This window comes from Haliotis rufescens, unplaced genomic scaffold, assembly GCF_023055435.1.
Source record: "Haliotis rufescens isolate VD_foot unplaced genomic scaffold, xgHalRufe1.0.p SCAF_3, whole genome shotgun sequence".
Classification (NCBI taxonomy): Eukaryota; Metazoa; Mollusca; class Gastropoda; order Lepetellida; family Haliotidae; genus Haliotis; species Haliotis rufescens.
In genome coordinates this window covers 11701527-11715162 of record NW_025964001.1, presented here as the reverse complement: position 1 = coordinate 11715162, position 13636 = coordinate 11701527, and the positions used below count along the sequence as shown (strand labels likewise).

The 13636-nt window shown below is 39.9% G+C and overlaps 1 protein-coding gene across 2 annotated transcripts in view; it reads left to right on the top strand.

The window, feature by feature from the left end:
- LOC124146612 (kinesin-like protein KIF16B) overlaps positions 1–13636 on the top strand; it is a 60503-nt gene that overhangs the window by 2601 nt on the left and 44266 nt on the right. For both annotated transcript variants that reach the window (XM_046516969.2, XM_046516968.2), the window contains exons 2-5: positions 10715–10784; positions 11042–11164; positions 11382–11498; positions 13256–13288. In XM_046516969.2, the coding sequence (XP_046372925.2) occupies positions 10715–10784; positions 11042–11164; positions 11382–11498; positions 13256–13288 (343 nt within the window). The remainder of the gene's footprint in view (positions 1–10714; positions 10785–11041; positions 11165–11381; positions 11499–13255; positions 13289–13636) is intronic.

Below are 13636 nucleotides of genomic sequence, written 5' to 3'. Positions count from 1 at the left end.
TGGACCAGACGATCCAGTGATTGACAAAATGAGCATAAATCCATGCAAATAACATACAGTGACATGCAATCAACCAAGCCATTAGCCTAACTATAGTCTGGAAGGTAATTTAAGGTACCGACGTTTACTACAATATCTATATCACGCACGCACGCACGAATACGGTGTCAGCGTTGGGCGTCTCAATGTGCGTGATTCCCGTGCACCCTTTCAAGTTGAGTTGATTGGTTCAATTGTCATATGGCCCTGTGACGCAGGTGTAGCATTATGCAGGGGTAGCATTATGCAGATGGCTGTTTCAATGAATGCTCGTTCCACCCATGACGAACAGGTCTGGTTGTTGATGAAATATAGTGATAGCTAAATAGACCGATGTTTATTCATGCACCGATTGTCTTTAAATGTATTATCCAGTTATGTATGACTGTTTAATAATCTCATACCAACTTTGACTGGAGTAGGTCCTATAGTTTTTCAGATATTGTAGTAAATGTCGGTACCTTAAATTAACTTCCAGACTATACCTGGCCATTTAGTCACCTGTTACAATAAGCACAGGTTATATATATTCTTTCCTGGATTGCCCATGGGTTTACTTGTTGACTGAATCATTCTGGGTATACAAAAGAGACATGGAGGTTACCTTGTTGTGTTTACTATGAAGAATATATAAATAAATTCTCTTAGTTAATATCACCCTCAATTCTTCATAATAAACACGGAAACATGTAGAAGAACAATCTGTGTCGTGTTATTATTTTGTGATTTCTCAATCTCAATAAAATCAGATCTTAGTTTTCACTACCACTAAACAAAGATCTGAGGACATCCCATTACGGGTCATGTCAGAACGACCTTTTTTTAATTTTGACCGACCTATGAAATGACTGACAAGAAATCAACATTAGCCAATCGGAAGGCAGCTTTCTCGAGCTTTACGACACTGGTTTCAAACTGGCAACTACTTTCGAAACATATTTTGACGTATTCTCGATTAAAAATGTTAAAACTGATAAGAAGAACATTCTGGAATGGCTTATAGATGGCCTAGATTGTATGGATATAATCATAAAACCCGTAACTGTCATTCGGAATACCCCGTGTTAAATATTTCGTGGTTGCATGATCAGAAAACACATTCCGACTGTCACTTTCACGATCTGGTAAGCGACGCTCTGATTGGTTGGATGAAAGGTCGTTCTGACGTGACCATGAATGGGATGTCCTCAGATCTTTGTTTAGCGATAGCGAGAACTAAGATCTGATTTTAATGAGATTGGTGATTTTTTTGCGTATGTGCTACTGTACATCTGTGAATCTCACCACTCAAATATCTTTTGTTTTTCAAAACCATTGATGTCTTTTAATAATGAGACTCGTATGTGAAATAAACTACCAAAGTAACTTACAACTATCAAATAATTTCTTGTGGTAGCATCCTTCATTATGATAAACATTGTAAAACAGTGAGTGCTTCTTGGTCAGAAAGATATTGTGAATTATGTTCATCTTTGAAAAAACCCCAACCAAGATGAAAGGATTGGCATAATCGTGGAGATCATATTTTCAAACATGGAACAGACAGATACATGCATTTGTTTTCGTATTAATCTATATCCCATTTAATCATATTTTAATTCTGTAATGTACTGAAAATTGTGTTGTGTATTATTTATTTTGGACAGTAATTTTGACTTCACTGTATATAATTTGTTAGTGTACTTTATGGAGCTGTAAACAATTCAGTGATACCTATGATATCATCGATACTTGAATCATCAGTTTGTGAGATTGTGTAACGCTATAAATAGAACAGGAACTAATAGAGTTACCTCCCATAATGGCAGAAATAGCAAAGTGCCACCTGTAAGCATGGCAGAACACAACAACGTAGTAGCTGACGATGCGCCGACTAACTGTTAAATTTAATAACCATCCCTTCATTTAAAACTGTTTTGATCTTCTGGTTTTCTTTGTTAAATTTTAGAGATGTCAATACATTAATGTATGAAGAAAGAGGTTTTGTAACTATATTTCAGTGATTTCATTGTTTCTTACGTATTTGATGTGGTGTATCGTGATACCAGTAGTATCGTCAGTCCGTATTGTTTATATGAATCGCATCGCAAGATACCAGGCGATACTCAGCTCTAGTACTTTATGACCTCAAGATCAGCAGTACACAATAGAATTGTGTTAATTTATACAGCATCATTTTGATTGATTAAAATATTCTGAGGTCAGCTTATTGGGGAAAGTGTGTTGTATGCTATACACTCTATCGTTTTAATTATATATGATGAATGTGTATCTCACCATCTCATTGCCTTGTTTTACCTTATATAAGGTGCTCCACTACATTATTTTATGTGTTTTATCATCTTGTTGTATAACATATTCCCCTAGCAAGGGAGTTAACTGACTGTAAAAGTCCAGCTTCCTCCCTTGCAGAACTCGGCTGGAATTATGGAGTTATATTTTGGCTGGAGTAATGAGTCTATGCAAAGTCCAATCAAAATCACGTAACAAAATTGACATCTGGTTTGTAAACTGCATTGCAGAATTAGGTTGATTGAAGGATTTGTAAAGCATGTGTACTGTCAACTTAGCGTCAACAGATATTTTCCACATCTTTTCATGTTTTTAATCACGGTGCTCACATGATTTGGTGCAATTTGTGAAGTAAAACCTGTTTTCTTACAAATAGATCGAGATTATCGATCAGATCGTCTTGACTGGGAGACACTATTTTATTTGAAGCAAATGCGGGTGATATGAGAGATGGAGTCTGATGGGTCAGTAGGAGGGACATAGAAGGGGCATAACTCGTAATAGCCACTGGTGGCGCTACGATCAAGCCCAGAAATTCCAGCCAAGTTTGGCCAGGGTGGAACTGGACTTTTATAGTCGGTTAACTCCCTTGCCTCGGGAAGATGGTTGTATAATGGGTTCCTTAACCGAATAAAGAACTTTGAACTCAAAATATATCCAGTGTAACCATGACAACTTAGTATAAATTCTCAATTACACCGTTATGTAAATGATCATCATTGTATGAGTGCATAAATATGAAGTTGTTGTTTTACCTCAGCTATCTCATTACTACCATCATTGGAGTATTTAGCCCGTGGGGTGTATAGTGGAGATACTTGAGTGGTTACGTCATTTTTAAGAGCATCACATGGCTGTGTTTCTATACTCACATGAGACAGCGACAGCTGGGTGATAAATCAATATAACACCTATCGGTGGGATGATTTGTAGAATGTACATGATAGTGTATGTAGTTGATACAGTCCCATATATACATCCAGACCGTGTCTTGCTTCTTACAAAATCAATACATTTAATCATTGTGTGAGTCAGTGACAGTACAGAGTTGATGAATAGTGTGGTTGAACAAGATCCGGAGCTTAGAGCATGTAGAGTAGTGTGTCATGAGTGTAATGATGTGATTCTTAAGCCTTTTGATATTTAAAGGTTCACAAGTTTATAAAAAATGTTTCCTAAATATACGTATGTACATGCATGCATACATACATACATACATACATACATACATACATACATACATACACACACACACACACACACACACACACACACACACACACACACACACACACACACACACACACACACACACACACACACACACACACACACACACACACACACATACATACATACATACATCACTCAGCAATATTCAAGCCATCATGGCTACCTGTAAGTACATGAACCTAAGCCAGGCAAATCAGTGTTTGACTGCACGAACAACGATCCACTGTTGGGGTATGATGACATATGGCCAATATGAGATAATTGAATCACCTGATTGTTAGTCAGCTCTAGCGACAAGCAGATCATGTTTCCTTATGACTAGTACTAGTGATAGATGCACTCTGCATTCCTGCCGTGAAGATCTGGGTTAGAACTGGTCTTCAGCAACCCATGCTTGACATACAAGGCGACTAATGGGCTGGTGTACACACTTTTTGGTAGAATCCAGATAGTAGACTATAGTCTGCAGCTCATTTCAGAAAGGTGGTTCATGCAAAATAAAAACATTTAGGGAGAAATCAACAAGTCCCTATAGATTTTCACTAGTGTCTAGGGGCGGTCGGATAGCCTAGTGGTTAAAGCTTTCTCTCGTCACGCCGAAGACCCGGGTTCGATTCCCGACATGGGTACAATGTGTGAAGCCCATTTCTGGTGTCCCCCGCCGTGATATTGCTGGAATATTGCTAAAAGCGGCGTAAAACCATACTCACTCACTCACTCACTAGTGTCTATTTCTTTTACTGACAGTATCGGGTGGTCAGGCTCGCTGACTTGGTTGATGCATGTCATCGTATTCCAATTGAGTAGATTGGTGCTCATAATGTCAATCACTGGATTGTCTGGTCCAGACTCAGTTTGCTAAGTGCTCGGTTAAACAACAAACAAAGAAACGCTAGGCATACCAAGATCAAGTGACCAGGGGATCAGATTGTTTTTAATATTGATCAAGTAACCTGTTTCCTGGAGAAATGATTAGTTTGTTTGTTGTTCGTGCCATACTCATCAGTATCCCAGTTATATGAAGTCAGCCTGTAAATAATGAAGTCTGGACCAGATAATCAAGTGATTGATGTTAGGAGCAATGATCATGATGATCCAATCTGTTGGGTACGATGACCCACAAACAAGCAAGCCACCCAGCCTGACCACCTGATCTATTATGATGCCCCTATAAATAATGAAGTCTGGACCAGACAACCAAGTGATTGATATTAGGAGCAATGATCATGATGATCCAATCTGTTGGTATGATGACCCACAAACAAGCAAGTCACCGAGCCTGACCACCCAATCCATTATGATGCCCCTATAAATAATGAAGTCTGGACCAGACAACCAAGTGATTGATATTAGGAGCAATGATCATGATGATCCAATCTGTTGGGTATGATGACCCACAAACAAGCAAGTCACCGAGCCTGACCACCCAATCCATTATGATGCCCCTATAAATAATGAAGTCTGGACCAGACAACCAAGTGATTGATATTAGGAGCAATGATCATGATGATCCAATCTGTTGGGTATGATGACCCACAAACAAGCAAGTCACCGAGCCTGACCACCCAATCCATTATGATGCCCCTATAAATAATGAAGTCTGGACCAGACAACCAAGTGATTGATATCAGGAGCAATGATCATGATGATCCAATCTGTTGGGTATGATGACCCACAAACAAGCAAGTCACCGAGCCTGACCACCCAATCCATTATGATGCCTCTTAGACCAGCCTTGTATCTTGGAATCCCAAACAAGGTCCCCTCCCACCCTTTGAATACTGATGGTCCAGGTATATGTGATATATTGTCAGAAATGGAGCAAATGTCCCCCAGGCAATCAAGAACACTGAGCCACTAATCTCCAGGATAAGATATATAGCCATGATCAAAGCAATATCAGTGGCCATTTTTGGGTCCATTGTGTCAGGTAGTCATTTTTATCCCCAACACATTCCAGTTTTCGGGACTTGGTGAGGTGTCAAGGGCCTTGCGATTAATGTCTGTCATGCATCGCAGAACACATACTGTGTCAGTGACCAGTCTACTTGCCACATGTGACTAGTTACCTACATACATGCATCATGCTGTTACAGCAACCTTGTAAGAAGTTGTATAACATGGTGGCTCACTAAAATGATTCATTTGGTATTAGAAGAATGTTGAAGCTTTCAAAATGTTCTGAATAAATGGATGGGTTTACTGACCTATAAAATGAAGCTGTTATTGTATAGAGAGGAAGGCGGCCATGTTCAAGTTTGTATTTGACAAGAGCAAGACGGGGAATGTTTCAACCAAACCAGTTAAAACTAGGAGTCTGTGAATTAAAATTAAGCTTATGACATGTCCTTAGTTTTAGCATGTGAATAAATATAACAGTTTGTTTGTTTGTTTGTTTGTTGTTTAACGCCGCTTTCAGGAATATTCAGTCTATAAAAACTCGAATCTGTACCAGACAATCCAGTGATTAACATCATGAGCATCGATCCCCGCAATTGGGATACGATGACATGCATCAACCAAGTCCGCGAAGTCTGACCACCCGATCCTGTTAGTCGCCTTTTATGACAAGCATAGTTGCCTTTTACGTCAAGCATGGGTTGCTGAAGACCTATTCGAACCCGGATCTTCATGGGTCGAATAAATATAAGGAACATGGTAATAAATCCACCTAATGCTGTTTTTGTCCTTTCTCCAGACAAAAGGTGAATTATTGATTGTGTGGTGTTCAATGAATCTCATTAGGTTTGATCAACTTCCTGCAAACATGGCTACTTTAATCTTATGTCAACACACTGAAGGAAAAGGTATCCAACAAGGATCCAGATATGTTGTCAACAGCTTGTCCCACTACCACCACAATCTTGTATAAAATGTCCTAGCTGTGTGTAACACGTGATAAAAGATTATTGATTTGGACCAAATGTCAGTTTTATGCAGTGTTTGTTGTTACACAAGTTTAATTGTTTGCCTAGCAGCCAACATCACCATGCTGGGTTTCCAAAGCAATGATATTATGAATTTATTTTGTGAATGCGAATAAAATAAAAAACTAAGGTCTTTAATTGATGCTTTATTATTCCCTGCCTTGAAGTGGGATGGGGGTATAGGGATGGGGGCTGTGCGTCCATCAACCATCATGTTTTGTTTCTGTAGCATAACTCAAAGAAGATTTAATATATCTTAATTAAGATTAATTAATCTAAGATTTCAGTCTAGCCATGAACCCGCACATTTGCTACTTACAATGTTTTGGGCAATTTGTTTTTCCTGTTTCTATAACCATTATAAAAACAAACCAGACTAAGGTTCAAATGAGGTTAAGGTTTTGTTGCCAGAGCATAACTCAAAGACAATTCAATATTTCTTGTTCACATTTGCACAGATAACAGTTTAGCATGAACTGGTGCTTTTTGCTATTTTGGAATTTTGGAAATGTTTATTTTTACTGTTTCTCATGAACAGACAACAAATTTATATTTCCTTCATACCAATCAAGTGGTCAACTTCTTCCTTTTATGTTTTAGGTATTTTTATATATCATATTTTTTCTAATTCCACTGAAACAGCTAGAAAACAACAGTGTATCTGATGAGAGCCACTGCTCCCAGTGATCTTTTCATAGTACCACCTACCTACTGAGATGGCTAGAGGTACCAGTGAGTTTGCAGTGTATTTCCGCTGTCAATCAAGTTTTGAATTGGTGTGATTGACTCTCGAGGACTAGTCCAAGGCATCATTTGTTGTCACGGTCTTGATTCTTACAGTCAGAATAACAAACTGTCATCCAAAATGCCATATGAGCAATTCATGCTTGTTTATGTCATACACATGATTCTTGTACTTTGTTTGAACAGAGCTTCAACCTATGAATGTTTCATTCATATTTATAAACTTATCATTCTTATGAGAGCCCATGTGAGCCACAAATGTAGGGATCTTTAATTTTCTGTGCAGAGTTGCTTCCCTTAACAATGGCAGGGTCCACTCATTTGTCCTCATCATGATCTTTTGACTTCATTTAATCACCATGTTCACTTAACATGCTTAAGGTTTGTACACATCTTATATATCTGAAATTTGTAACCTTTTAAGAACCGCAGTTTTCTAGTCTCATTTTTGTTGTACAAGTATTTGTTGTCATCACTAATGTAGTGCTATAAAACCATTTCAGATGTGTGGCATTGCACTGTAGAAGGGACTAGGTTTATGTGACATCTCATGATGAACTGCAACAACAAATCATCACCAGTAAATAGGACCCCCGCCCAGGCATGACACATGATATACCAGGGTATACTACTAAAAAGAAGTTAAAGAACACCCAATTCTTTCATATGTCCAATGATTGTCATGGGGATTCTTTGGCAGACTAGGCCCACTATATATAAGGATTGTCATGGGGATTCTTTGGCAGACTAGGCCCACAATATCTAAGGATTGTTATGGGGATTCTTTGGCAGACTAGGCCCACTATATATAAGGATTGTCATGGGGATTCTGGGACAGACTAGGCCTACAATATCTAAGGCTTGTCATGGGGATTCTGGGACAGACTAGGCCCACAATATCTAAGGCTTGTCATGGGGATTCTGGGACAGACTAGGCCTACAATATCTAAGGCTTGTCATGGGGATTCTGGGACAGACTAGGCCCACAATATCTAAGGATTGTCATGGGGATTCTGGGACAGACTAGGCCCACAATATCTAAGGATTGTCATGGGGATTCTGGGACAGACTAGGCCCACTATATCTAAGGATTGTCATGGGGATTCTGGGACAGACTAGGCCAACAATATCTAAGGATTGTCATGGGGATTCTGGGACAGACTAGGCCAACAATATCTAAGGATTGTCATGGGGATTCTGGGACAGACTAGGCCTACAATATCTAAGGCTTGTCATGGGGATTCTTTGGCAGACTAGGCCCACAATATCTAAGGATTGTTATGGGGATTCTTTTGCAGACTAGGCCCACTATATATAAGGATTGTCATGGGGATTCTGGGACAGACTAGGCCAACAATATCTAAGGATTGTCATGGGGATTCTGGGACAGACTAGGCCAACAATATCTAAGGATTGTCATGGGGATTCTGGGACAGACTAGGCCTACAATATCTAAGGCTTGTCATGGGGATTCTTTGGCAGACTAGGCCCACAATATCTAAGGATTGTTATGGGGATTCTTTGGCAGACTAGGCCCACTATATATATATAAGGATTGTCATGGGGATTCTGGGACAGACTAGGCCTACAATATCTAAGGCTTGTTATGGGGATTCTGGGACAGACTAGGCCCACAATATCTAAGGATTGTCATGGGGATTCTTGGACAGACTAGGCCCACAATATCTAAGGATTGCCATGGCGATTCTTGGGCAGACTAGGCCAACACTATCTAAGGATTGTTATGGGGATTCTGGGGCAGTCTAGTTTCACAATATCTAAGGATTGTTATGGGGATTCTGGGACAGACTAGGCCCACAATTTCTAAGGCTTGTTATGGAGATTCTGGGACAGAATAGGCCCACAATATCTAAGGCTTGTCATGGGGATTCTTTGGCAGACTAGGCCCACAATATCTAAAGATTGTTATGGGGATTCTTTGACAGACTAGGCCCACAATATCTAAGGATTGTTATGGGGATTCTGGGACAGACTAGGCCCACAATATCTAAGGCTTGTCATGGGGATTCTTTGGCAGACTAGGCCCCCAATATCTAAGGCTTGTCATGGGGATTCTTTGGCAGACTAGGCCCACAATATCTAAAGATTGTTGTGGGGATTCTTTGACAGACTAGGCCCACAATATCTAAGGCTTGTTATGGGGATTCTGGGACAGACTAGGCCAACAATAGCTAAGGATTGTTATGAGGATTCTGTTGCAGACTAGGCCCACAATATATAAGGATTGTCATGGGGATTCTTTGGCAGACTAGGCCCACTATATATAAGGATTGTCATGGGGATTCTGGGACAGACTAGGCCTACAATATCTAAGGCTTGTTATGGAGATTCTGGGACAGACTAGGCCCACAATATCTAAGGCTTGTCATGGGGATTCTTTGGCAGACTAGGCCCACAATATCTAAAGATTGTTATGGGGATTCTTTGACAGACTAGGCCCACAATATCTAAGGATTGTTATGGGGATTCTGGGACAGACTAGGCCAACAATATCTAAGGCTTGTTATGGGGATTCTTGGACAGACTAGGCCCACAATAGCTAAGGATTGTTATGAGGATTCTGTTGCAGACTAGGCCTACAATATCTAAGGCTTGTCATGGGGATTCTTTGGCAGACTAGGCCCACTATATATAAGGATTGTCATGGGGATTCTGGGACAGACAAGGCCTACAATATCTAAGGATTGTTATGAGGATTCTGTTGCAGACAAGGCCTACAATATCTAAGGATTGTTATGAGGATTCTGTTGCAGACTAGGCCCACAATATCTAAGGATTGTTATGGAGATTCTTGGACAGACTAGGCCCACAATATCTAAGGATTGTTATGGAGATTCTTGGGCAGACTAGGTTCACAATATCTAAGGATGTTCATGGAGATTCTGGCACAAAGTAGTCCACAATATCTAAAGATTGTTATGGGGGTTCTGGGGCAGACTAGGCCTACAATATCTAAAGATTGTCATGGAGATTCTGGGTCAGTCTAGGCCTCCAATAGCTAAGGAATGTCATGGAGATTCTGGCACAAACTAGTCCACAATATCTAAAGGTTGTCATGGAGATTCTGGGGCAGACTAGTCCACAATATCTAAGGATTGTCATGGAGATTCTGGCACAAACTAGTCCACAATATCTAAGGATTGTCATGGAGATTCTAGCACAAACTAGTCCACAATATCTAAAGATTGTTATGGGGATTCTGGGGCAGTCTAGTTTCACAATATCTAAGGATTGTTATGGAGTTTCTGGGGCAGACTAGGCCCACAATATCTAAGGATTGTTATGGAGATTCTGGCACAAACTAGTTCACAATATCTAAAGATTGTTATGGGGATTCTGGGGCAGACTAGTCCACAATACTCGAGGCTTGTTTGTCCATTCAGGCCACCCACCTGACATGTAGACCTGTATGGATTGTTCAGTGACTGGCGATGTTATGATGACAATGTGTGTTTCAGGGAGGTGGACCTGGGGAGCAGGGTGATCATCAAGATGGACAACTCCAAGACCAGCATCACCAACCTCAAGGTGGGAAGCGTGGTCGCTCAGCTAGGCCTGGATACAGTAAATGCTTTATTCTGAGAAAAATCCAGGGATTGGATTGTAAACACATCAATATATTTCAATCTTTTCAAACAATAAATGTTGTTATCATAGTCATTTTAATAAACCGATTAACCTGATCTAGTTCAATGGATGTGGCTTCTTAGTTTTTAGATACTTGAACGTTCTCTGTAGAAATATGAGGCCTTTATCACTCACATTTTGTGTTACCATGATTACAGATGCCAGAGTCAATAGGAGCTGGGGACTCCGGTCGAGAACAGATGAGGGTGAAGGATTTCACATTTGACCACTCCTTCTGGTCTGCCAACCCCGGTGACCAACACTATGTCTCGCAGGAGAATGTGAGTAGCACATCAGTGATAAGCATTTATCTGTATAACAATGTGGTAGGGAGTTATATCCTTAGTTTATATGTATACGTTTGTAACAGTTATCGCCCAGATAACAGGGTTTCAAGACTTAAACATTTGCTAAATGGTCGGAACTAACAGGTTTTCACTGTATATTAAATTTGTTAATTTGGTGCTAACTGTTTGTTGTATTGCCCTTGTATTGCAGGTGTACAATGCGCTGGGCAGTGAAATCCTGAGTTCAGCGTATGAAGGCTACAATGTGTGCGTGTTTGCCTACGGTCAGACAGGGTCAGGGAAGAGTTACACCATGATGGGTGATTCTGTAAGTACACAGCACCACACTCTCCTTTCTCGGACCGCCTACGTGGTCTAGTGGAGAGAATGTCTGCTCGAAGACCTAAAGGTCAGGGGTTTGATTTCCGCTTGTGTCATACCAAAAGACATTTAAGGATGGTACTTGTTGTTTCCCTGTCTGGTCTGCGTCATTAAGGTGATAAAACAACGAATGCACTGCTCAGAGTCAGTACACTGTCTGCATCCATGTTAAACTGCAGTGTAGTATCTCATTGGGCCAGCACTTTCAAACTGGCATTGGTCCTGACTAATACAAGCAGCCACAAAACAAACACACATGCATGTACGCCGCTATATAAGTGCAATAATCTTGAACATGACTTTAAACCTCATTTTACCTCACCACCTCAACTTTTTCTCAACAGATAAACCGTTAAACCTGTTTTAGTTTCTGAACTTGAATTCTTAGGAATGTGAAAAAAGCTGCCTTCCACTGTTTATTTGCTTGTAATGAAAGACAAACTTCCACATGTGTTGTACCTGTTGAGTGCCCCCAGCATGAAACATGTATGTCTGCAATATCGATGAGACTGACCTCATCCTTATCCCTTCCTCTCTGTCCAAACATTGCCATGCTCATGATGATTACTGATGTAAAAGAGGTTTGGTAGATTTGTAATCAAGTTCAGTGTTAACCAAGTTCTGTTGATGGTTAAAGGGCAAGTTCACACGGAAATGAACCAATTTTTCTTGTACTTTTTCCACATTAAAAGTGTTAACATAGAAGTGTCATAGACAAAAATATAAAAACATCAAATTTAATTAACATATTTTTTGCATTAAAACGATTTATATTTTTCACTTTTACCAAGTGTTCTATTTCCATAACAAAAACACCATGGCTTATGCCCCTTGCAATATGACGTCATTGGTGCCAATTGATAAACATTATGACGTCATCATGCTTTGTTAGAGCCGCTTCACGTGGTGTAGGTACAGTTTTGTGATTCTAGCGTCTCAGATGCCAGCCAGAATTGTGTTATGCTGAGTCACCACTGCGCCGGAGTGTGTCGTAGACCATGTTGTTTTACCGCAAACTGGTCGTTGATATCTTTTGCGTTGAGAATAGACAGGGACCCAGTTGAATTGGCACCAATTACGTCATAATCTAAGGGGGATAACTCAGGCCTATTTCGCTCGTAAAACGAAGGCTTCATAACGGCATATCATTTTCACACTATTGTGAGCTTCCTACTTTCACTGTGAAACAAAATGAGTGTATATTTTCAAACACAGATACTAACTAATTCTAAAATTGCGTTTTGTTTAGAAAAAGAAAGAAAGTGATTTTTGCGTGTACACTTCCCCTTTAAGAATAATACACCTTGTAGGGTGGACAAATTATCAATACCGTATACCCCGCTCCAATAAGCGCCCACAGCGATATTTCCTAATACACTGGCTAGTGAACAATCTCAATAAGCACCCCTTCCAATTGATCAATGTATGCAAGACTTATTTATTCATGTATAAAACGCACTCGTGTGTTATGTGCACCCATTTATGGGCAATTAATTCCTGGAAAAATATATCTGTCGTATATAAACATTTCAGGCTGTCAGTGTAAACCACGAAATTTACAATCTTTCGACTGTTTTTTTTTTACCAAAAGAATGTCCTAATAAGAGGCCCCTATTTCTAATTTTGAGAGCAATAGGACGATTATTACGTTGAATACGGTGTGTGACATTAGGATTGCTTTACAACATTGTCTCTATGTTTTAGGAAAATGAAGGGCTGATTCCCAGGTTCTGTCAGGTAAGTCATCAGTTCAGATAGTTGTTGTGATGATGATTCTAAACGTCATGTCTGTCTGTTCTGTGTTCACCCATTCATGTAAGTACACAAGTACATATTTCCTGAGATTTGGTCCGATTGGTCTCAGGGAAAAGCCTTGTGCAGATACCAAGACACATTAGCCTGTACCCATACTTGTCATAACAGGCAACAAGAAAGGGGATTCCGTGGCCACAATGGCAGCTGAGTATGCCTTACTATGGGCAGTTTGTTTGGATTGCTGCCCACAAGGGATTTTTGGTATAGTGTCATGATTGCCTGTCTCTGAAAAATGCTGGCCTAAAACTCTATTCATACACTCAATAAGAA